The sequence below is a fragment of the Salmo salar genome, chromosome 03, assembly GCF_965601325.2.
Source record: "Salmo salar chromosome 03, fSalSal1, whole genome shotgun sequence".
In the NCBI taxonomy this organism is placed as follows: Eukaryota; Metazoa; Chordata; class Actinopteri; order Salmoniformes; family Salmonidae; genus Salmo; species Salmo salar.
This window is the reverse complement of record NC_138293.1, coordinates 31446150-31473505: the sequence shown is the minus strand read 5'-3', so window position 1 is coordinate 31473505 and position 27356 is coordinate 31446150. Positions and strand designations below refer to the sequence as shown.

General features: G+C 43.9%; 1 protein-coding gene across 1 annotated transcript; it reads right to left on the bottom strand.

The window, feature by feature from the left end:
• Window positions 1-267: 267 nt before the first annotated feature.
• On the bottom strand, window positions 268-11979 carry igfbp-3b2 (insulin-like growth factor binding protein 3 paralog B2). Its single transcript, NM_001279170.1, is given in 4 exon segments — window positions 268-393; window positions 8407-8526; window positions 9891-10147; window positions 11616-11979. Coding segments are annotated over 4 exon segments (867 nt in total).
• Window positions 11980-27356: the final 15377 nt, after the last annotated feature.

The following is a 27356-nucleotide window of genomic DNA, read 5'->3' as shown; positions in this document are numbered from 1 at the left end:
ATAGGAGCAGCACATTGCATAAGGGGGAGTTTGCTGGACACAAGGAGTGTGATTGGATGAGTCCTGTCTTCTTCTCAAGCCACTCCCCCTGCTCTGCCCTCCATAAGGTCCCATGGGCCAAAGAGTCATCAATGCCAGCCAACACATGTCCAGGCCCAGCCATTTTGGAATCTTTTGAATCCCGATATCTTCAGTTTCTCTGTGTATTCATGGGTCCTTTTTCTTTCTCTCACCCTCTCTCTCTCTCTCTTTCTCGCTGCTCTTGTCTTATTGGCTCTCTGAGTTGTAGCACTGAGCATCTCCTCTCTCCTTCCCATCAAAACCTGGCAATGGCTGCCCATACTTATCGACACACCAGCAAAAGCCTCGCTTTCTGCCCTTGGATGGACGGCACTGTGTGAGAAAGAGAGACATACAGGGAGAGAACATATTAGAAAAAGATTTAGACTATTAAATAGACACCGGAGATCATCTCCAGGTATTCCCAACGCCGTCGGGGGTATGCCAAATAAAAATGTTATTCACATTTAAAAAACTTGTTTTTTTTAAATACCAAAGAATACGGCAAATAAAAATGTTATTCACATTTAAAAAACAGCTAGCATGGACACTGACAGTTGTGAATCTGATGCAGCCAAAGATCTACTGCCCCCTTACCCGGGAAAGCACCGAACATCAGACAGGTACATTGGACCATCGAAGAGGTGCAAATATGAGAACTACATTGATTTGGGGTTCACTTATATTGTCAGTAGTGCCTTTCCTCAGCCACAGTGTATTATATGTGCAAAAGTACTATCTCACAACTTGATGAAACCGTCACTCTTGAGCAGACATTTAGAAACAAAACATGCCAATTTGAAAAATAAGCCACGGGAGTTTTTGAGCGAGAATTAAGACAACTTTTGAGTAAGACATGTATAAAAGAAACAGATACCATTAATAAGAAGGGGCTAGAAGCGTCTTATATGGTGAGCTACCGAGTGGCTAGGACAGGCAAGCCCCATACTATTGTGGAGGACTTAGTTCTTCCTGCTGTCGCAGATATGGCTGGGATAATGCTGGCGAAAAGGCAAAAAAAAAACTATACAGACAATATCTTCATCAAACAACACTGTTTCACGACACAGGTACATGGCAGGAGATGTTTTATGCTTCGCATACAAGCCAATTAATTCTATGCATTACAGCTGGATGAGTCAACAGACGTGGTGAGCCTGGCACAGCTACTGGTATATGTCCGTTACGTTTATGGTCAATTAAGGAAGACCTCTTCTGCAATCCACTGGAAACCAGGACAACAGGAGAGGATATTTTTAAAGAATGGACAGCTTTGTGACATCAAATGGACTTTGGTGGTCAAGATGTGTTGGTATCTGTACTGATGGCGCAAAAGCCATGACAGGGAGACATAGTGGAGTGGTAACACACGTGCAAGCAGTTGCTCTTGATGCCACTTGGGTACAATGCAGCATCCACCGAGAGGCTCTTGCTGCCAAGGGAATGCCTGACAACTTGAAAGATGTTTTTGACACGACAGTGAAAATGGTTAACTTTGTTAAAGCAAGGTCCCTGAACTCTCGTGTATTTTCTGCACTATGCAATGATATGGGCAGCGACCATGTAACGCTTTTACAATATACAGAAATGCGCTGGTTATCAAGGGGCAAAGTATTGACACGTTTTTTTTTTATTGAGAGACGAGCTTAAAGTTGTCTTTACTGACCATAATTTTCACTAGTCTGACCGCTTGCGTGATGACGAGTTTCTCACACGACTGGCCCATCTGGGTGATGTTTTTGTCACCTGAATGATCTGAATCTAGGATTACAGGGCTCTCCGCAACTATATTCAATGTGCTGGACAAAATTGAGGTTAGGATTAAGAAGTTGGAGCTCTTCTCTGTCTGTGTTAACAAGGAAAACACACAGATCTTTCCATCATTGTATGATTTCTTGTGTGCAAATTAACTCAAGCTTATGGACAATGTCAAATGTGATATAGCGAGGCACCTGAGTGAGTTGGGTGCGCAATTACGCAGGTACTTTCCTGAAACGGATGACACAAACAACTGGATTCATTATCCCTTTCATGCCCTGCCTCCAGTCCACTTACTGATATCTGAACAAGAGAGCCTCATCGAAATTGCACCAAGCGTTTCTGTGAAAATTGAATTTAATCAGAAGCCACTGACAGATTTCTGGTTTGGGCTGCGCTCAGAGTATCCTGCCTTGGCAAATCACGCTGTTAAGACTGATGCCCTTTTCAACCACATACCTATGTGAGAGTGGATTCTCGGCCCTCACTAGAATGAAAATTAAATACAGGCACAGATTGTGTGTGGAAAATGATTTAAGACTGAGACTCTCTCCAATACAACCCAACATTGCAGAGTTATGAGCATCCTTTCAAGCACACCCTTCTCATTAACCTGTGGTGAGTTATTCACAGCTTTCGATTAACAAATAAGGTTTTATATGTAAGATGGTTAAATAAAGAGCAAAATTATTGATTATTATATTATTATTTGTGCCCTGGTCCTATAAGAGCTCTTTGTCACTTCCCACGAGCCGGGTTGTGACAAAAACTCACTCATTCTTATGTTTAATAAATGTATTGTATAGTGTGTGTGTGTGGCAGGCTTACAATGATGGCAAATAACAACATTTGAGAGTGCGCTGACCCTGGTGCTAGAGGGGGTACGCAGCTGGAGGTTGAATGTTTGAAGGGGTAATGGACTATAAAAAGTTTGGGAACCACTGATCTAGCACAATGGCAATAAAAAAAGGACGCAAAGGAAGTGGGACAATAAATGGTTAAGGACATTAATGTCCATTTTGTGCTGAGGAGCAGAGGAGCAGAGGAGACTTGGCCATGGGACGCATGCTGGTGGTATTTTCAGCTGCTTTTACGGTCTACCTCCAGTTCCACACACATATAGAGAGCTTTAAGGTAAACAGAAACCTGGTCAAATATTTGCTTAGGCCCGTTTGTGAACAACTGAGACCCAAGATCTATTTTCAGTGAGCCGGTGGCCAGTACAAATCATCTGTTGCTGATTATACCCCACAGCTCCAAATTATGGGTACTACACATGACTTACAGAGTCTCTGGAGCAACCCAAGTGCTGTTATTTTACTGCCAATTTTACTGAAGGTCACAGTCCTCTCTAGTAAAACATGCAGGAATTCATTTGAAAGGCAGGAGAACAAACGGCATCACTCTGTAAAAGAGTAGATCAGAATGGAAGTCAACCCTTTCTCAGCTTGATATTACATTTGCCTTGGTATTTGACCCCAGAGACCATAAGTTAATCTCAACCCTGTAAGAGTGACAGGGTACAGTAAAGTGTATGTATTGGACTAAAACAAATACAAACCATCAAGTAATATAATTTTAGTCAACTCCACATGCTGAGAGGTGCGGTCATATTATTTATGGGTACTACGGGGCGGCAGGTGTTAGTGTTTAGAGCGGACTAGTAACCGATAGCAAGATCGAATCCCCGAGCTGACAAGGTAAAAATCTGTCGCTCTGCCCCTGAACAAGACAGTTAACCCACTGTTCCTAGGCCGTCATTGAAAATAAGAATTTGTTCTTAACTGACTTGCCTCGTTAAATAAAAAGGTAAAAAATTTATATTTTCAAGGCAGAGTAATTCAAAAGATGGACTTGGAGTCAAAGAATGACTCCACTTAATTAACAGTAGCTTGGAATGTAATAAAAGTAATAAAAAGAAGACAAAAGCCAGAAAAAAAATGCATTTAAAAAGCTGCTTTAACAGCACCTCTCATACATAATCACTTTGCCATTTCTGTCATCTAGCTTCAAAGGCTGCACATAAACTCAAATCCAACTTTATTTGTCACGTGTGCTGAATACAAGTGTAGACCGAGGAATGCTTACTTACAAGCCCTTAAACAACAGTGCAGTTCAAGAAGAGTTAAGAAAATATTTACCAAATAAACTAAGCAAAAAATAATAAAAAGTAAGACAATAAAAGAACAATAACAAGACTATATACAGGGGGTACCGGTACCGAGTCAATTTGCGGGGATACAAGTTAGTCAAGGTAATTTGTACATGTAGGTAGGGGTGAAGTGACTATACATAGAGGGGGGGGGGGGGGGGGGGGGGGTCAATGGAAATAGTCCGGTGGCCATTTGATTAATTGTTCATCAGTCATATGGCGTGGGGGTAGAAGCAGTTAAGGAGCCTTTTGGTCTTAGACTTGGCGCTCCGGTACCGCTTGTCGTGCGGTAGCAGAAAAAACAGTCTATGACTTGGCCTATTATATAGGTCCTGGATGGCTTGGCCTGGGCCGTATGCAGTACCCTCCATTGTGCGTTACGGTCAGATGACAAGCAGTTGCCATACCAGGCGGTGATGCAACTGGTCAGGATGCCCTCGATGGTGCAGCTGTAGAACTTTTTCAGTCTCCTGAGGGGGAAAAGGTGTTGTCGGGCCCTCTTCAAGACTGTCTTGGTGTGTTTGCACCATGATAGTTCATTGGTAATGTGGACACCAAGGAACTTGAAACTCTCAACCAGCTCCGTCGATGTTAGCATCATCCCGGATACTGCACTGCACTGTTGTTTTGCGGGCCTGTTCGGCCCACCTTTTCCTGTAGTCCACGATCAGCTCCTTTGTCTTGCTCACACTGAGGGAGAGGTTGTTGTCCTGGCACCACACTGCCAGGTCTTTGACCTCCTCCCTATAGGCTCATCATTGTCATCAGCAAACTTAATGATGGTGTTGGAGTCATGTTTGTCCATGCAGCATGGGTGAACAGGGAGTACAGGAGGGGACTAAGTACACACCTCTGAGGGGCCCCAGTGTTGAGGATCAGCATGGCAGACCTGTTGTTGCCTACCCTTACCACCTGGGGGCAGCCCATCAAGAAGTCCAGGATCTAGTTGCAGAGGGAGGTGTTTAGTCCCAGGATCCTTAGTGATTTTTTATACCTTTATTTAACTAGGAAAGCCAGTTAAGAACAAATTCTTATTTTCAATGATAGCCTAGGAACAGTGGGTTAACTGCCTTGTTCAGGGGCAGAGTGACAGATTTTTACCTTCTCAGCTCGGGGATTTGATCTTGCAACCTTTTGGTTACTAGTCCAACGCTCTAACCACTAGGCTACTTGCCACCCCAGTAATGAGCTTCATGGGCACTATGGTGTTGAGCACTGTCAATGAACAGCATTCTGGTGTTCCTTTTGTACAGGTGGTAACGGGCAGTGTCGCGCAATTGTGATTGCATCATCTGTGGATCTGTTGGGGCATTATGCAAATTGAAGTGGGTCTAGGGTATCCGGGAGGATGCTGTTGATGTGAGCCATGACCAGCCTTTCAAAGCACTTAATGGCTACTGACGTGAGTGCAACGGGGCGGTAATCATTTAGGCAGGTTACCTTCACTTCCTTGGGCACAGGGACTATGGTGGTCTGCTTGAAACATGTAGGTATTACAGACTCGGTTAGGAAGAGGTTGAAAATGTCAGTGAAGACACGTGTCAGTTGGTCCATGCATGCTTTTAGTACACATCCTGGTAATCCGTTTGGCCCCGCGTCTTTGTGAATGTTGACCTGTTTAAAGGTCTTGCTCACATCGGCTACCGAGAGCGTTATCAGACAGTTGTCCAGAACAGCTGGTGCTCTTGTGCATGCTTCAGTGTTGCTTGCCTTGAAGCAAGCATAAAAGGCATTTAGCTCATCTGGTAGGCTCACGTCACTGGGCAGCTCGCGTCTGGGTTTCCCTTTGTAGTCCGTAATGGTTTTCAAGCCTTGCCACATCCGACGAGCGTCAGAGCCGGTGTAGTAGGATTCGATCTTAATCCTGTATTGACGCTTTGCTTGTTTGGTGGCATAGCGGGATTTCTTATTAGCGTCCGGATGCGCTGGGGAGGGGGTACAAAGTTGTTTGAAGCTTCTACGATGAACAGAGACCGAATGAGAAGGAGGGGAAGTTGTTGAGGCAGGGGGTGACATCTCTTCTTGGGGCGCGTTCACGAGGGTGGATCCTCCCGTTCCAAAACCTTTTTCAAGACACAGGAACCGTCCGGTTGAAATATTATTGAATCTTCACATTCTGAAGGCCCTAAAGATTGATGTTTTACAACGTTTGACATGTTTGAACGAACGTAAATACAACTTTTTTTAAACTTTGTCGTGACATCGTCCACGCGCTTTCTACACTTGGAGTAGCTTACTGGACGCACGAACAACAAGGAGTTATTTGGACATAAATTATGGACTTTATCAAACAAAACAACATTTGTTGTGGACCTGGGATTCCTGGAAGTGCCTTCTGATGAAGATGATCAAAGGTAAGGGAATATTTGTAATGCAATGTTTGATTTTAGATGACTCCAAGATGGTGGCCATCTGTATAGCCTAGTGTATTTTTCTGAGCTCAGTACTCAGATTATTGCAAAGAGGGCTTTCCTCGTGAAGCTTTTTTGAAATCTTTCATAGCGTTTGCATAAAGGAGATGTTCAACTATAATTCTTTGAATGATAGTTTAATTTTCTATCAATGTTTATGACAAGTATTTTTGTAAATTGTGGCGCTGATCCACCGGAAGTATTTGAGGGAAAATATTTTTGGAATGTCACGCGCTGATGTAAAATGCTGTTTTTATATATAAATATGAATTTTATCGAACAAAAAATGCATGTATTGTGTAACATGATGTCCTAGGAGTGTCATCTGATGAAGATCGTCAAAGGTTAGTGCTGCATTTAGCTCTGTTTTGGGTATTTGTGATGCATGCTAGTTGCTTTGAAAATGGCTGTGTGATTATTTTTGGCAGGGTACTCTCCTAAGATAATCTAATGTTTTGCTTTCGCTGTAAAGCCTTTTTGAAATCGGACAACGTGGTTCGATTCAGGAGAAGTGTATCTATAAAATGGTGTAAAATAGTCATATGTTTGAGAAATTGAAGTTATAGCATTTATGAGGTATTTGTATTTCGCGCGACGCGATTCCACTGGCTGTTGACTAGGTGGGACACAAACGTCCCACCTTGCCCAGGGAGGTTATTGACAAATAGACACTCGTCTTACCAGACGTAGCTTCTCTGTTCTGCCGTTCAGCCACGACTTGGGGAAACATAAGGTATTACAGTTTTTAATGTCTCGTTGGTAGAAAAATCTTGATCCTAGGTTATCGATTTTATTTTCCAATGATTGTACGTTGACAAATAGAATGGATGGCAGTGGGAGATTACTTGCTCGCCTACGAATTCTCAGAAGGCAGCCCAACCGCCGCCCCCCTCTTTCTCCGTCTTTTCTTCATGCAAATTACGGGATTTGGGTCTGTTCTCGGGAAAGCAGTATATCCTTCACGTCGGACTCGTTAAATGAAAAAGCTTCTTCCAGTTCGAGGTGAGTTCTTTTCGGTCATAAGAGAGAGTAGCAGCAACATTATGCACAAAACAAGTTAAAAAATAAGTTACTTAATCCTTCAAACTATGTATACATTTATAGTTAATAAGAAATGTTGGGTCTGAGACTCATGGGAATGTCTGCCACTCCCTCCCTGCCTGCCATCTCTGACGATACACATACGTACATTTTAAATAAAGACAATGAGCCTGGCATTTTGGTAAAGCTGGTTACGAGATGACTGTCAAATGGAGGCATGTCCTTTAGGTATGAGACTCAGTGCCGTGGTGTGTAATATAAATGTTGCTTTGCTTTTGGTGGATGCCATGATGGCGCTAGTGGACTAAGTGCCTCCATATGAATGCGTCAGGGACACTCATTTATTATAAACAGATTGTGGGCGGACCAGGACCACGCAAATGTGGGAAATGGCTGAAGCTTCTATTTTCTGCACTGCTTTTTAAAAAGTCTGACAATTATGGGGAGCGAGCGGCGGGTAGTGGCGGGTGCCGGCGGCCACCTTGACGCCTGTCTCCCTGGGAGGGTTCACGTTAAATGGCCGTCTTTTGAGCCGTGCAGGGCGCTTGCTGTGGTTTAGGGGTCTGTGGTTCCAGGTCTACAGCGCCAACCGTCTGTCTCTATGGTATACCCCAACTGGTGTGGCTGAGCAGTGATGAGGCTCTAATAACTAGTGAAAGACGACTGCAGCAGCGCTAGAGGAACGGATCCACTCCAGATATGAATATTGTATGCATGATGAGTCAGTCACTGATTTTGGAGTCTTCATTGATGAAGAAAGACTAAGTGGCAAGATGATCAGAAATTATAGTAGTTACAATGTTCTAATGGGGGTGATCGTCCTGGCCTTTGTAACACTGTTCAAATAGGTGGGTCTGGTATCTGGGCTGGTCTTCCTTGGTGAAAGCATGATTGTGACACATTCAGTAATGCGAAGTAGCCTGGGGTGGCTGACTCATAAAATTGCATAGTTTTCCCTACAGTGTGTTTGTATGATTTCCATACCTGTTTTTTCTTGTAGAAGCCCTTCTTGTCACAGTTTGGGATGCGGAAGCCTCTGGGGTTGAGGATGTCTGTGATCTTCAGTCCATTGAGGATACTCTCCATCTCTCTTCGACAGGGACCCTAAACACACAAGACGACACAAGCACAGACTATAATGACCCGTATTACTCCTTCCAAAGCACTCTGCCCACTACAGCTCAGATAATTATGTCATTATGTCAGATAATTATAGAGCCATTACTGCATGTAACTCCGTTCCATCTCATATTGCTCACGTGAACAGCAAACCTGGTTTCAGAAAACAGATAAAGCAACACCTCACGGCACAACACCTCTCACCTATTTGACCTAGATAGTTTGTATGTATGTATTGATATGTAGGCTACTTGTGCCTTTTGTAAACAATGTATTTATGTAGTTCTGTCCTTGAGCTGTTTTCTATTAATCTTCTGTATTATGTCATGTTTCATGTATTGTGTGGACCCCAGGAAGAGTAGCTGCTGTTTTTGCAACAGCTAATGGGCACCCTAATAAAATACCAAAAGTAGTTATCTAATGGCATTACTCTATCCAATTCAAACAGTGTGCTAACACAAACCCCAACAGTGTGCTTACATGGTACTGTAATTCAATCAGAATGCTCTAGGAACATAGACAGGGATGCTATTGTTGGTATAAGGCAACACCAAGCTCCATCTGTAGCCTACAGCACTACCCTTCAGTAGTACGCAAACACTGGTGGTACTAGAGATAAGAAAAAAAGAGGCAACTAATAGGAAATTAATTCATCTGACCACCTTGTGAGGGCTTACGCTTTGCTGTAAGCCGCTTAAAAACTCTAATACTTTACACAAAGGGATAGGCCAGGGGATAACCGCGCAATCAAAGAGGTCATAGAAAGGAACCGACAGGTCTTGTCCTCAAGTCCAGCTCCAGTCGCTGATCAAAGCAAGGCAAAGCAAAGCTCATTCCTCGTGCTGCACTTGTTTTCCTGCCGCCGGGTCAAAGGCAGGATAACAAATAGAAAGAGGGAGGGAGGGTCCAAACAGGCACACGCAGAGGCCCAATCCATCATCAGCTTGTTCTGAGGCTCTGCGCTCCCCTCCAGCCCGCCAATGCTCCCCTCCGTGCCCCTGGGCGGCACGCGGACGCCTTGCGGCGAAACAGCCTGACCCGAAGTCAGCTGCAGAGGCAGAGCTACCATGTCCAAATTTGCGCCACGCCAATCTCCCGCCACCACCAATGCGCCCCCGCCAGCAGTCAGCATAACCAGAACATTATCACCTGCAGACGGATGGAGAAAAACACCAAAACACTGAGGAAAGGGGGAAGAAAGAGGGAGAAAGGATGAGAAAGGGGGAGAAAAACACCAAAACACAGAGCAAATGAGGATGAAAACATAACACAGAGCAAAGGAGAAAGAGGAGGAGAACATTCCCTAACAGAATGTTCCTAGAAACGAAAACAGTGGACCTGGCACTTACATACTCTGGGTCCTGCTTGGCTTCCAGGGAGAAGTTCTGTTGGTCTGTGCTGAGTGCTCCAGGTACTTCCTCCATCTTGTAACTCTGGGCCCTCTTCAGCTGCTCCCTGCGGATGACCTCTGCCTTGACAGGGTGGAGGAGAGGGGGGTGATGGGGGATTCTGGGGGGGCCTACAGGAGGTCTGCTGGTGCTGAAGGAGGCTTGGAGCACTGGGGCGGTGGTGTTTCGCTCCTCCTCCTGAATACCACCATCATTTTCTGCCAAAAACAGAGAGGGGGGGATTATTTTGTTTGTGAGTTTATGTTGTGGCATATTTGGAAGCATTCCCAATACTTAATATTTTTTTATTCAAATGTTTGTATTTTGTTTAGCCCACCAAGGGCTCATCTTCCAAGAGTCCTTAAGAAATGTAAAAAAAAACATACAGTAAATTATTCATATATAATAATTCTAATGGACCACAAGAATCATGTGAATGGTCTAGATGTGCTGGTTCAGACATTTTTTGGACAATCCCTTGATGTTCATCCAAGCTAATAATATACTGAACAAAAATATAAACACACACGTAACAATTTCAAAGATTTTACAGGAAATCAGTCAGTTGAAATAAATTCATTAGGCCCTAATCTATGGATTAAACATGACTGAGAATACAGATATGCATTTGTAGTTCACAGATACCTTAAGAAAAGATATATATAAAACATTCAAACGGCTTCACAATGGGCCTCAGGACCTCGTGACAGTATTTCTGTGCATTCAAATTGCCATCGATAAAATGCCATTGTGTTTGTTGTCCGTAGCTTATGCCTGCCCATACCATAACCCCACCACGGGGAGGCGGCTTATGGTAGAGAAATGAACATTCAATTCTCTGGCAACAGCTCTGGTGGACATTCCTACAGCCAGCATACCACTTGCACGCTTCCTCAAAACTTGAGACATCTGTGGCATTGTGTTGTGTGATAAAACTGCACATTTTAGAGTGGCCTTTTAGGTAGATGGATTATCTTGGCAAAGGAGAAATGCTCACTAACAGGGATGTAACAAATTTGTGCACAAAATATGAGAGAAATAAGCTTTTTGTGAATATGGAACATTTCTGGGATATTTTATTTAAACTCATGAAACATGGGACCAACACTTTACATGTTGCATTTATATTTTTGTTCAGTGTAGTTGCACATTAATTACTGATGAAGAAAGGAGGGTAGAGAGGAGAGTTTGATGGTCAGATATCCTTTAAAGATTACAAAATTGAAAAGCAGTTTTGATTTACAATTAGAAACTACAATATAGATGGTTGAAATAAATATTGACATCTGTCAAATAAGACTCATCCCATCAATAATCTCCATGAAACCCTTGTATCACAGTTTTACAATTCCACAAAGTGACAATTATAATAGTCTAAACAGCAGTGATACAGTTAAATTACAAGGTCAAACATCAATATCAGCCAGATAATGGGTTACACAGTATAATTGTTTGTCAATTCGATTGTGTAAATATTGGACATATTACGCGCAGACTGGCTTAAACCTACCGGATAGCTCAAGGTAATAAATTATACTTTAGGCTGCCTTACATCCAGATGTTTCAGATGACAAGCACAAAAAGTATCGATCTTTTTACAGCTCACATCATCATAATAATGTAATAATCAGTTGGCAAAGCATTCTTAAAAAACGTTCCAAACTGCGTCATCATCTTGGCATTTACCTTGTCTCTCATTGATTATAGTGGCAACAGTTCTTTTAATGGTCGCGTTTGCACACTGTCCTCGTCCTTCTAGCAGAGCTTGGAGAGGTTTCTTCTCGCCGGGCTGGTGCTGGCATGTCATCCCGGAGCCACATCTCCCGGTGTACACTCCGCACGGCTTTCCAAAGGCCAGCGCGCAAGTCATGCAGCACCCGCAGCCCGGTTCGCGAACTCTCTCCGCGCAGTCCTTGGGCAACGGCTTGCACAGGAGCCGGGCTCCAGCATCACATGGTTCGCACCGGATAACCGGCCCTACCGCGACTGATCTCCGCAAAATCGATGCCAGAACAACTGTCAGCCAAAGTCTGCGAAAACACGTCTCCATGGTGATGATATCAGAAGGGTCTTGGTGCGTATTATCCTGAATTTAACTCTGCATTTCATACAAATGAAGCCACTTTGGACTAAACGTCTCAATATATACAGCCATCCACTGCAAAGTCACACCCCCTCTGAGTTGCCTAAGTGAGGGATTGGAGGGATCGCTTTAACTTCCACTCTGATATTTTCTGAAAGAACGTCCTTAAAAAAATGGGTGTGCAAAATAATTAATTAAATAAGCAATCCAAATAGGAAACAATCCATCTGATTTAAAAAAATATATATTTCACCTTTATTTAACCAGGTAGGCCAGTTGAAAACAAGTTCTCATTTACAACTGCGACATGGCCAAGATAAAGCAAAGCAGTTCGACAACAACAACAACACCGAGTTACACATAAACAAACATACAGTCAATAACACAAAAGAAAAGAAAAATAGAAAAATCTATGTACAGTGTGTGCAAATGTAGAAGAGTAGGGAGGTGATTGAACAGCTAATTATTCTCAAACAGATTGTTTTGGATTTTCTCTAGGTATGCCAGCACAATAACTAGCTTCATTTTAATGTTATGAAATCTCTACACACTTACATTGGATGAACATAACAAAATATAAGAAGATGTTTGATGCTGTTCTAAGGGCTCTTGATTTCAGTCAGGGTATTTTACGTGAATTTCATAGAATACCAGTTTTAACAACAATAAAAAACCTTACGCCAAGGAAATTGCTAGAACACTTGCCTGAAAGACAAATAAAAAGTGGCTAAATCAACCTCAGTGGAAGAGGTTTAACCCCTAATAACAAAAAGAATGTAAATACATATTTAGCTTCCAGTTAATGTTTATACCAAATGGAGAGTCTGATGTTTCTGATGCAGTTGGAACTGAGTTGATAGCCCATAGCATTCCAAAGTTAGAGCTAAAAGTCTGATCCCATTGGTCACTTCAATTCAATGTCTATTTCATGTTGGTTCAACCAGTGTGTGCCCAATGGGATAGCACTTGTGTCTCCAAATGTTTGGATATGCTAGTAAAGTTACCAGGTTGTTAGTTTCTTTAGGCCACTTGGAAACAACGGTACAGTGAAGCCTTATTATTACAACAATTATTATCTAGGATAGTATGGAGTATGGAGTGAACGGAGTACGCCGGGACCCCTTCGATGTCCAGAGGGGGCGGAGGAACCTCCCGCACCTCAGACTCCTGGAGTGGGCCAGCCACCACCGGCCTGAGGAGAGACACATGGCACGAGGGGTTAATACGGTAATCAGGGGAAGCTGTAACCTATAACAAACCCCTGTTTTTCATAGTAACACAGCAATATATTTTGGCGCATATGCTACCAAATTGCTGATGTTTTTTAAAACCCTGATCGGTGACCAACTTAATAATTTGGTGGTGTAAGGGGTGCGTACTGGCAGCAGAGAAGTCAGATGCAGGAGAGCAAAAACTGTGTTTCCAACGGCGCAGTTTAATAATAAAAACCACCGGAAAACAGAACAATCAATAAATGGGTACAAAACCCGACGCACACCAGACATAACGTGCACAAACACTTACAATAAACAATACCGGACAAGGACATGGGGGGAACAGAGGGTTAAATACACAACATGTAATTGATGGAATTGAAACCAGGTGTGTGGGAAGACAAGACAAAACAAATGGAAAATGAAAGGTGGATTGGCGATGGCTGGAAGACTGGAGACGTCGACCGCCGAACGTCGCCCGAACAAGGAGAGGGACCGACTTCGGAGGAAGTCGTGACAGGTGGGTGTTTGTTTTTGTCCTATTTCACACATGTACAATTGTGTATTAATTGGAAATAAGTGGACAAAATCCCAAGATTTCTTTAATTTTTGCAATGTGTGACTGTGGCTACAGGAACAAAGAAGAGGCCTTCAGACTGTGCTAAGTAGTGCACAATGGCCATGGCAGGTGCCACCCTTTTAAGGGCACGTTCAAAATATAAGTGTGCACCAATGTTTCATAATGCACTTGTCATGAATCATGATAGGGCCAAAATTAGATACTTTGGACCAGCTATCCAGGCTCGGTGTCTGTGTGTCCAGGAAGAGTACAATGACAAAATTGAAACAGATTGGCGAGTCATGGGATGAGAAAGGTCTCCAGTGGAAGAGAGATAGGGAGTGTGTCCAGCTCCAGACTGCAGGGAATGTAGTTTGTCCTGACAACACAACACAACGATGATCGAATGGTATGTATATAGCTATTGAAATGTGTTGATGGTTTATGTTCATTCTATATACAACCATTTTAACAACAAACTAGAGTATGATACGTGGCTGTACACTGAGTGTACAAAACGTTAAGAACACCTTCCTAATATTGAGTTGCTCTCAGAACAGCTTCAATTCGTCTGGACATGGACTCTTCAAGGTGTCGAAAGCGTTCCACAGGGATGCTGGCCCATGTTGGATCCAATGCTTCTCACAGTTGTGTCAAGTTGCGCCCTTGGCAATGGGTGTGGCTGAAATAGCCGAATCCAGTCATTTCAAGGGGTGTCCACATACTTTTGTAGATATCATGTATATGTTTGCATTTTATTATTATTTTTACGATTATTTTTATTGGGATTTTTGACAATTAACAAAACAGTAGGAAATGAGTGACAGGTCCTTGGGTAGCGCTAATCGCACATGCCTTGATATCTAGTGCTGTCACTGGATGTGTACTGTAGGCGAAGTCAGGTGCAGGAGAGCAGAGTGAAGGGAACAGGCGCACACTTTATTCCGGTAAAATAGCAAAAGCACAAACAACGTGCCCAAAACACGGAACATAGACAAATGTCTGGCGCGTAACAAAATTTCCAATAGACAAAATACACGTAACACAAACAATCTTACACAAAGACATGATGGGGAACAGAGGAATAAATACATGTAGATTGATTGGGGAATGAAAACCAGGTGTGCAGGGAACAAGACAAAACAAATGGATACATGAAAAATGGAGCGGCGATGGCTAGAAAGCCGGTGACGTCGACCGCCGAACGCCGCCCAAACAAGGAGAGGAGCCGACTTCGGCGGAAGTCATGACAGGTGCGTTACCGCTAAGCCACAACGTCAGTATTGCTGTATTAATTTAATATTTGAACCTGTAATGACCTCTGCCAGTATCTATAATCCAATGTTTGAGAGTGAACAGGTCCAACTACCAGGGATTGAAGCTCTTGCTGAGAGCCCATCCCCTGGATTCGTGTTGTACAGTACATGGCAACTCACAGTAGCTGTCCTTTATAAAATATATTAGGTGGCTACAGCTCTGGCCACATCCTCCCCCAGCTCTGATTGGTTGCTACCTACCCCAACAACCGATTAGCAGGGCCTGCCTGACTCATAAAGCTTGCACACGGTAATAATCGCTTGTAACAGTAATAAAGCAATACAGGCCCAATATGTTTACAAGAATGGAAATCTAATCAGATTTGACATACAAATGTAAATCTTAATGCCCTTTTTTTATGATTAGCAACAATGTAGTCATTTTGACAATGACACTTAAGCATCAGTATGTTTCTTGTGGTGCTTGATATGGAGAAATGCATTTCAACAGGGGAACTTTATGGAACGGGAGGGCCTGTGGAGGGTGTTTAGCTGAGGCTCTGCTAGGGGTGGAAAATTAACTGACAATTAACTGATAATGAACTGTGCTACCTCCATTTCTGCACACGGAATCTAAACACAGTTTGTTACATTTTTGGTTCATGGATGACACTGTAAGTAAATACTTTAAATACTTCTGTTATATTAAATATATGGCTGTGTATGGTAGCTGCATCCACGTAATCGCCTACAGTATAACTTGTTATGACCTCTGTAACTGTTTACAATCCACAAGGCATGTTTGAGAGTGAACAGGTCCAGCTAGCAGAGATTGAAGCTCTTCCTGACAACCCATCACCTGGATCCGAGGAGAGACCCTCTCAATGGAACAATGATCAAATGGTATGAATTACATAACTTCCGAAACCATGAACTATCCTTTTTGGGTGTAAAATGCAGCTAGATTAGGCTGATACTGGGCATTCGAGGGAATAAGCAACATTTGAATGAATTAACTTGCTGCTGGGCTCCTTTCATAGGCCTGTGCATGGAGAAATCCATATCAACTTACAATTGACAAATTTGACAGAAGCATAACACCTCACATAATTTCACCAGACATAAAAAAGAGCTACCACTGGATCATAATGGTCGCGTCACAGGACGTGTTGGTGCAGATCACCTCCCACAACAGGTCTCCAGATCAGTCCTTGAATTTCCTATGTCCATATTTGTGCCAAACACTGAAGACAAACAATACCTCAGGAACGAATTCAAAGAGCTTGTGGGATGTGTCGTTGTGAGACATTTACCACAATTTGTTAAACGGCACTTACCTCACTCTGATATAATGGCAAGGAAATCTGATATCATTATTTTAGGGCTACTGGATAAAGATGGATGACAGTCAAAAGACATGATGGGGACGATCAAAGTACTTAATGAATGTTATGTCCCATATTTTTCAATAGAAGTCGATGGTAAGACTGTTCAGACCCCGCTTGTGAAGATGACATTTACAGCTGATTAATTGACAAGACAAAATGCAGATGTGGCAATTGGATATTTGAAAAATGCCCTTACTGCCTGCTGTTGCAGACTTCCACTATGCAATGAACTTTACTGAGCTTATATACAGGGAGTTCTACAAGACAACATCCAATGGAGAATATGGGAACTCTACCAATTAAGGAACATGGTGAACAGAATAAATGTTATCTAAAGTGCAGTTGGAGACAGTTACAGGCCATGTTCAGAATTTATTAAAGATGTAACAGATGCCTCCATCATCACAGCTACACTCCGTTACTTTGGCACGGCTTCAGTGCAGGACACAATACACAGACATAGTCCACCAGAAAATGTCACATCTGCCACCGAAAGAAAACAGAAGTAGTTGATGCTCAGATGTTTGCCATAGTAGACACCTATGTCATGAACGATGACACCAGAGATGTCCACCGCCAGCCTAGTGGAGAAAAGCCAAACACGGGGCAAACAACCACAGTCGTTGAGCTGTCACTATCCTGGCTGTAGCCATCCGGCCTTCCGAAGTCAGAAACAACTGAGTCACCACGAGCAAAAAGAACACAATATATCAATTGTCGATAATCAAGCTAAAATTTAAGCCAGCTTTAAAAGAAACACTGAAAACACAGTTGATGCACTTTTCAGTTATCACAGTGGCCTGCTGAAAGTGTCACTCCTGGAAAGGAACTTTCTAGATTCTATACATGAGGGTGAAGGAGAGAGAACCTGCAGGCTGTGGAAATTCAAAAATGCTACATTCGTGACAAGCCGGGAGAACAAAATACAGCCTGGAGGGTCTGAAAGTGCAGTGATCTAGCCCTACAAAGCCTCAGTGTGTCTCTTAGACTCCGGTGGAACCGCACAGTGAATACAGGGGGTGGATCAGGAAACAACATAGCGTTGGACTTGAACAACGAACACACCATGTGCGCCCCACAAAAGACCTCATCCAATATCAAGGGGCCAATCTCCAGTTTAACATGGCACAGAAAATCAGCAGGACCATTGGAGAGCAGACAGACCTCATGCAGCGATTTGATAAAGACTGTGAGATGAAGCCAGAGTCTGGAAAACACTCAATCTCAAGTAGATCTGAGGACATCAACTATATAGTACGGTAAGTGTGCTTCTTGAAAAGAAGGTGTTTGCTTTGACACCTGGCAGGTTCTACCCAAGCTTCCAGAACTTCCAAATAGACCTGTTGCACAAATTGGACTATGAGGTACTAGTGTTGTGGATCAACATCCACAAACTGAACTTACACCGTGAGAATAACAAACATGACGAACAAGATGTGGCCTCACACCAATAGTTTACAGACAGTCTACAGCAGAGCACAGTGCAGTGGAATGCCAAACACTTGTTTCATATGCTGAAGAAAGAGTGCTGATTTTCCTCCTCTTTAGCCGGTCTGAGTTTTTTTTGGAAGGGGGTCTCTCAAGCACCTGCACATAGTCTGCATAGCACAGGAGGAGAGCGTTGGGCATGGGAAGTATGCTGTTAGAGGCTTACCGGTGGAATGTAGTCCCGCAGCCAGCCACTCAATAAAGATGGCGTGTGAAGAATGCGCTTTTTTACCGACACAGGATATTACTGTACATGTGTTTAACATACCCCGCTTTCAGAAGCAGTGTCTACCAACCACAACAGTCGGTCAAATCCTAATCCCAAGCAATTTTCCACCGTTTTAAAACGATTTGGATGATTCCGGCTATGGTTTTTAGAGCACAAGGCCTACAGCAGAATTGCCCCCATTTCCTACTGGAACCACTACTAGCAACAGAAGATGGCCCTGCAGTGGATAGCAGCCATCTAATGGACTCCTGACCAATTCTGATATCTTAACTTTTTCTGCACTTAATGGATGTGTCCCAATCCAAAGGCAGCTGCATGCTGCCTACCTGCCTCCATAGGCACATTACCTTAATAGGCAGCACTTTAACAGTAGGTAATTGCCATTTGGGACGGGATTCGAAGGCAGCATCACATGACAATGCATTCCACCGAGCAGGAGACATTTGTTTACATTGTAGCCACTGCAGCAGCATGATCAACTAGTGCTAGCAATTCAGTGAACAACTATCCCAAAATTGAAATATCTGATATAAATAACAATTTAACAAGCAACAGAATCGATCTACCCAGTGCCAGTTCATGAATAAAGTTGACACCGACCAGAATAATTATCCTACAGTATACGGTCCTCTTGCATGTTGCTTGGTCTGCAGCTCCATCGATGTGGATAGACAAGAAGCCTTGCATGCATGATACAGGATAAACATTTTTGAAATGACTAAATAAGATATTTTACAGGCTGTTTAAGAATGATTAATATCCAGAATAGTTGGGTTTTACTGTGAAGCTAATATTGCATAAGAGCTGAATGGTTTTTCTATGAGTAGCCTTACATTGTGATTAATTTATACAACTCTCATGCCCGTACATAAATTACACTGATGATCGTGATAACATGGTTTTATATTCGTTGATAACTAATATTGAAAGGTGATATGATTCAATCTACAGTATAAGAAGGCCTATGCTACTTCATCCTAATGTAAGCTACATGCATTGGATACAAATACTGGAGTGTGATAAAGGATAACATGTCCAAAATAATTATATCCTATGTGTACAAAAGTATGTGGGCACCCCTTCAAATTAGTGGATTCGGCTATTTCAGCCACACCCGTTGCTGACAGGTGTATAAAATCATGGACACAGCCATGCAATCTCCATAGACAAACATTGGCAGTAGAATGGCCTTACTGGAAAGCTCAGTGGCTTTCAACATGGCACCATCATAGGATGCCATTTTTCCAACAAGTCAGTTGGTCACATTTCTGCCCTGCTAGATCTGCACCGGTTAACTGTAAGTGCTGGTAATGTGAAGAGGAAACGTAGAGGAGCAACAACGGCTCAGCCGCAAAGTGGTAGGCTGAAGCGTGTTGTGCATAAAAATCGTCTGTCCTCGGATTCAACACTCACTACCGAGTTTCAAACTGTCACTGGAAGCAACGTCAGCACAAGAACTGTTCGTTGGGAGCTTCATGAAATGCAAGCCTAAGATCACCATGCGCAATGCCAAGCTGGTGTGGTGTAAAGCTTGCCGCCATTGAACTCTGGAGCAGTGGAAACCCGTTCTCTGGAGTGATGACTCACACTTCACCATCTGGCAGTCCGACGGACGAATCTGAGTTTGGAGGGTGCCAGGAGAACACTACCTGCCCAAATGCATAGTGCCAACTGTAAAGTTTGGTGGAGGAGGGAATAATGGTCTGGGGCTGTTTTTCATGATTCGAGCTAGGCCCCTTAGTTTCCTGTGATTGAAAACAGCTTCTGGACATCAGAAGAGCAATCACTAACCTCAATTTGGACGAAAATGTATACTTCAATGAGTCGGCAGCTCTGGATGTTCTGCTTACTCTGGACCAGGCACTATTCCTCAGGACTAAAAGGGCAAGCGGTGGCAAAAGAGAGGCAGGCAAGCCGGCATCCTGATAAGACTACGTCGGCGAGCAAATAGAATGCCATTGCCCTCAGTTCTATTGGCGAACGTGCAATCACTGGAGAACAAACTGGATGAAGTCTGCTCAAGACTATCCTATCAATGGGACCTGAAAAACTGTCATCCTATGTTGCTCAGAGACGTGACTGAACAAGGACATGGATATACATCTCACTGGTTATTCTATGCATCGTCAAGACCGGACGGCAGACTTGAGTAAGACAAAGGGAGGAGGGGTGTGTCTCTTTGTTAACAACAGCTGGTGCACAATCTCTAATGCTAAGGAAGTCTCACGTTTTTGTTTGCCTGAGTTAGAATTCCTGATGATAAGCTGCATACCATACTATTAACCAAGATATATTTTTCGTAACTGTCTATTTACCACAACAAACGATGGCACTAAAACCACACTCAACGAGCAGTATAGGGCCATAAGCAAACAAGAAAATGCACATTCAGAGGTGGCGTTTCTCATGGCCGGTGATTGTAATGCGGGTAAACTGAAATCCGTTTTACCTCATTTTTACCAGCATTTGTGTTATGCAACAATAGGTGAAAAAGCTCTAGATCAACTTTATGCCACACACAAAAATGCATACAAGGCCCTCCCTCACCTTCCCTTTGGAAAATCAGACCATAACTCTATCCTCCTGATTCCTTCTGACAAGCAAAAACTCTAACAGGAAGTACCAGTGACGCGTTCAATACGGAAGTGGTCCGATGAAGTGGATGCTAAGTTACAGGACTGTTTCACTAGCACAGAATAGAATATGTTCCAGGATTCATCTGATAACATTGAGGAGTTTACCACGTCAGTCACTGGCTTCAATAATAAGTGCATCGACGACGTCATCCCCACAGTGACAGTACGTACACCAACCAGAAGCCATGGATTACAGGCAACATCTGCACTGAGATAAAGGTTAGAGTTGCAGCTTTCAGCGCTTATAAGAAATCCCGCTATGATCTCCGGCGAGTCATCAAATGAGCAAAGTGTCAACACAGGACTAAGATCGAATCCTACTACGCCGGCTCTGATGCCCTACGGATGTGGTCAAGCTTGAAAACTATCATGTATTGCAAAGGGAAATCCAGCCGCGAACTGCCCAGTGACGTTAGCCTACCAGACAAGCTTAATGCCTTCAATGTTCGCCTCAATGCATTCAACACTGAACCATCCATGAGTGCACCAGTCGTTCCGGACGAATGTGGGATTTCGCTTTCCGTAGCTAATGTGAGAAAGGTCTTTAAACAGGTTAACATTCGCAAGGCCACAGGGTTAGATGGAATACCAGGACACGTACTCAAAGCATGCACTGACCAGCTGGCAAGTGTTTTCACTGACATTTTCAACCTATCCCTGACCCGTGCCCAAGAACACCAAGGTAACTTGCCTAATGACTATCGCCCCGTAGCACACATCTATAGCCATGAAATGCTCTGAAAGGCTGGTCATGGCTCACATCAACACCATCATCCCAGACACCCTGGACCCACTCCAATTTGCATACCGCCCCAACAGATCCACAGATGACGCAATCTCTATTACACTCCACACTGCCCTCACCCACCTGGCCAAAAGGAATGATGTAAGAAAAAAGGAACCTATGTAAGAATGCTGTTCATTGACTACAGCTCAGCATTCAACGCCATAGTCCCCTCCAAGCTCAAGACTCTGGGACTGAACACCTCCCTCTGCAACTGGGATTTTGGACTTCCTGACGAGCCGCCCCCAGGCAGTGAGGGTAAGAAACAACACAACCGCCACACTGATCATCAACACGGGGGCCCCTCAAGTGTGTGTGCTGAGTCCCCTGCTGTACTCCCTGTTCACCCACGACTGCGTGGCCTCGCACAACTCCAACACCATCGTCAAGTTTGCTGATGACACAACGGTTGTAGGACTGATCACTGTTGATGATGAGGCAGCCTACAGAGAGGAGGTCAGAGACCTGTCAGTGTTGTGCCAGGACAACAACCTCTCCCTCATTGTCAGCAAAACAAAGGAGCTAATCGTGGACTACAGGAAACAAAGGGGTGAGCATGCCCCCATACACATCGATGGGGCTGTAGTGGAGCGGGTCGAGTGCTCGAAGTTCCTCAGTGTCCACATCACTAAGGAATTAACATGATCCACACACACCCACACAGTTGTGAAGAGGCACAACAGCACCTTTTCCCCCTCAGGAGGCTGAAAAGATTTGACATGGGCCCTCAGATCCTCAAAAGACACACTACTAGCCCCATTGAGATCACCTTGACTGGCTGCATCACCGCTTGGCATGGCAACTGCAAGGCCCCCGACCGCAAGGCGCTACAGAGAGTGGTGGGTACGGCCCAGTACATCACTAGGGCCGTGCTCCCTGCCATTCAGGACTTCTATACCAGGTGTTGTCAGAAGAAGGCACAAAAAATGGTCAAAGACTCCAGCCACCCAAGCCAGAGACTGTTCTCTCTGCTACCAGTGCACCAAGTCTGGAACCAACAGGATCCTGAACAGCTTCTTCCCCCAAGCCATGACTGCTAAACAAGACTGCTAAATTGCAAATCAAATGACTACCTGCTGCTGCTACTATCTATTATCTATCCTGTTCCCTAATTACTTTAATCCTACCTACAGTTGATGTTAGTTACACCAGTTTACATACACCTTAGCCAAATACATTTAAACTCAGTTTTTCACAATTCCTGACATTTGATCCTAGTATGAATTCCCTGTCTTAGGTCAGTTAGGATCACCACTTTATTTTAAGAATATGAAATGTCAGTATAATAGTACAGAGAATTATTTATTTCAGCTTTTATTTCTTTCATCACATCAGAAGTTTACATACACTCAATTAGTATTTGCTAGCATTGCCCTTAAATTGTTTAACTTGGGTCAAATGTTTCAGCTAGCCTTCCACAAGCTCACACAGTAAGTTGGGTGAATTTTGTCCCATTCCTCCTGACAGAGCTGCTTTAACTGAGTCCGGTTTGTAAGGCTCCTTGCTCGCACACACTTTTTTCAGTTCTGCCCACAAATATTCTATGGGATTGAGGTCAGGGCTTTGTGATGGCCACTCCAATACCTTGACTTTATTGTCTTTAAGCCATTTTGCCACAACTTTGGAAGTATGGCAAAATGGCTTAAGGGCAACAAAGTTAATGTATTTGGCTAAGGTGTATGTAAACTTCCAACTTCAACTGTAGCTTCCTCATTTACCTCGTATTACTGGCACCTGTTGTTTACAAAGCATGTAACAAATAAAATTGCTATTGCTGTAGGAGAGACAGCTATAGCCTACTAAGGACTACTGCTGTCAGTCGGTACCATCATCATCATCACCAACAACAGTGTCATCCTTAGGCGTACAATTTCCATAATAAATTCTTGATTCAAACAATGAGTCTTTGATAGGTGCCTGACTCTGCTTGTCTGAAGATATAATATGGACAGTCTTGGAACGAGTGTGGTGTTGTGCTGGGTGCTGTATGGGATTACTGCAGAGACAGTAAAATCCCAGGAATTTGCAAGGTGCGCCAAAGCTCACAGAGAGGAAAGCGCATAGTTAAATCAGCTAGAGGTCGACTGAGCCAAACGTGTCTGAGTTTACCCAGGAAAGGGTAGTTTGTGTGTGTGTGTGTGTGTGTGTGTGTGTGTGTGTGTGTGTGTGTGTGTGTGTGTGTGTGTGTGTGTGTGTGTGTGTGTGTGTGTGTGTGTGTGTGGGGGGGGGGGTGGGGGTTGTCCTGCAGAAAGGAGACTGTAGATCACATGACATGTCTGGTACTCTCTGTTATTCTTTTCCCCGGACCAATCTCGTGACAGTCTCAGACATAGGATCATTTACTCTGTCTGAGTGCCTTTCAAATTCTCTCTCTTAAGTGAACAAAATGTATATCTCTCGTACAACTGTACAGTACAAAACTGCAGAAGAAGATAGAAACTGTTAATCTAGGTTGGTGTTGGCTCTTTCCTTGATTCCTACATTCCTACATCATATGTTATAATGTTACTGTATTTCATTGCAGATTTTTCATCCAGCCAACCATTCCCTTTCATTTCAATCTCAGACACACTACTAGTCTCAATATTCAATCCAGCTGCAACAATATCCAATCATCAGCCCAGTCCGAAGACGGAAAACAAACAGACAGACGACATACATCTATTTCGGGAGGCTCTCCCTTCCCTCCCGTCTCATTTTTGGAGCAGTCCATTCGAGTCGTGCGAGGAACAGGGACCCTGCAAGCCTGCCTGGTCCTGGTGTAGTTACAGTAGTCTGTTGTAGTCGTTCGCCCGTCTAGGAGGCCAGCCCAGGCCCAGGCCAGGATGGAAGCCCAGCCCAAGGCTTCAATTAGCCCAAAGTGATGGGGGAAGATGGAGGAGAGCATTTGTGTGTGTGTGTGTGTGTGCGTGTGTGTGTGTGTGTGTGTGTGTGTGTGTGTGTGTGTGTGTGTGTGTGTGTGTGTGTGTGTGTGTGTGTGTGTGTGTGTGTGTGTGTGTGTGTGTGTGTGTGTGTGTGGGTGAGCGATATGGGAAGATGGGGAATAGAGGGAGCAGCTCTCAGGACCCTACGTGATGTATTGCAGAGCTGCAAGGAAGTGAGCTGAGAGTGGTGCCGACCAGCTGCCCCGTCTTCATATGTACTGTACATCCACCCATGTATGCACACACGTGCACTGAACACTTACGGTAGCCTAGATATGTCTTATACACTTACAGTATGTGTACTTTGCATGCATGTATGCAAACATTCATGCGCACACATACGTATTTTTGCAGGAATAATCACCACACACACACACACACACACACACACACACACACACACACACACACACACACACACACACACACACACACACACACACACACACACACACACACACACACACACACACACACACACACACACACACACACACACACACACACACACACTCATACTAATGCAAATGAATTCATAGCTTCATGTGCGTAGCCTTTGTTCTGTTGGTGACTTGCAATACACGCAACCACACACGTACAGTTTTCACACAGACACACAAAGACAGTGCTCTGCTGGTGGACAATGACATGTCAGGCCCCATGCAAATCATAGGTGGTGGATGGAATAACTCCACTTGGCAGTCGTAGGCCAGTCAATGGTTCACTTATTTTAGATGTGTTGGTGGTATGTGGCTGCGAGATGTGGTGTATTGCCTACGTGGAAAGGAAAGAACCAGAGTTATAGAGTAATCTCAGTGGGGAGCTGAGAGTTTCATAAAGAGAGTTAAAGTCACCTTTGACAGCTTCGGCGATCCGCTAATTTGTTGAGCTTATTTTCTATAGGGACTCTGTTCACATCAAATATTCCTATGACTGGCTTTTGTTATGCACAGTGATGCCGAACATTACTGGGAATTTATATGTGGATTGTGCGACTCTCTTTATTTTGATACTTTATAGTTTATTCGCCATTCGTCAGCACCTCCACACAAACACATTTTTCTGGATGTGCGCCAGCTCATGTTTTGTATGGCTTTTGTTATGTGACATAAACTGCTAAAGCTACTGTGGAAAGGGAACGGTAACTTAGTCAGGAGACGGAGCTTAAACACCAAGGAAACTTTGGAGTTTAGAAAGGGAGGCAGAAGACACAGAGAGAGTGCACATCCGGGTTAAATGGCACGACCACCAAACTACCTCTGATACTAGTGGAGAGTTCTATCCTTTGGGAGGGAGCTAGAATCTCTACACGCTTACATACGTACACACACAAACACTCATTCACATGCATGTACACAGACACACACACACACACACACACACACACACACACACACACACACACACACACACACACACACACACACACACACACACACACACCACACACACACACACACACACACACACACACACACACACACACACACACACACACAATCAAACTCCGACACCCTTCAGTGCACTGCTCTGCTATTCCTGCAGTGTCCACTTAATGTAAGCTCAGTCATGGCTGAGCTGGTCTATATAATAGTGGCCTGGCCTTGTTGTGACCCAGAGGGCAGTCACTCAAGTCCATACAGCGTTGGTCCCAAATGCACCCTATTCCCTATAGGCCCTGGTCGAAATGAGTGCGCAACGAAGGGAATAGGGTGCCATCTGGGACGCAAAAACAGTGTTGTTGAGGTGGCGTGTGAGTTAGAGCGAGAGACTGGTAGTGATTAGCAGTCTCTGTTGTCTGGCCTGTAACACATGCATACAGTCAGTCTAAATGGGTCACCTCCTCCACTTTTAGCACAGTCAAGTGTTACACAGCAGCAGGCCTGCAGAACTGTAGTGCCTCACCTTCAAATGACCGCAATCCATCAGATACCATCCCAGCCACCTCCCTCCTTCCTATCCTGCTATATGTTGGAACTGTTGATCCTTGTTGTTCTGTAGGCAGGTCGGCAGGGTACTGGTGAAACATCATATGGGTTTCATATGTAATGGTAAAAATGGAATCTAGGTCATTTTTGGGGGCATGGTTATTGGTTGTATATGATTAGTTAAAGCTTCTGATCTGCACCCTGCCCTTTTACATCCATACAACCTCTAGTATGTAGGGTCATGTATAATCAGACAATATCAGGACAAAGGACGCAAGTTACCACCAGGTATAAATGGGGCTACTACTAATATACTGTAGCTGCTGCAGAGTAGGGTAAATGGCCTCCAGCAACCCTACCAAGGTATTTACGTAGGCGCTGGGTGGCAAAGACGGCCCAAAATCAAACAGTGCGTGGCATTGTGCAGCGATCCAAAAATTGAACTTTCTATTTCTGCGCCCCTACCTTTGTTCTTCCTCCAAAATGGGATCTCCCCTCCCCTCCCTCCTCATCCCCTCCTCTCCTCCCTAATTAAACAACAAGTGAATGGAGGGAGGGGAGCAGGCAAGAGCAGAGTACTATAGAGAAGCTTGCCTTTGATGGCCGAAGCCTTTCATTCGAACATTGTTCCTGACACTCTAGTGGCGGGCCAAGGGCCACCACCGGCCAATCCAGACTTGAAGAGCTCCTACTCAAAACAGCCTTGTGTGAACTTGTGAAATTGTTTGGCAGAGCTGAGTTTATTATTACTGTACGAGTGACAGCCCTAATCAGTGTCTGTTACGGGCCCTTGAGCAGATCAGAAAACATCGGACAGTTGCAGTGTTTATGCCCTGCCCCGGTTGAGACTCCCCACATGAAAAAAATACTGTGGTATATTATGGAATAAATACTTTAGTCCGCAAAAACACAGCAGTGAATACTATATAGGTAGTTCA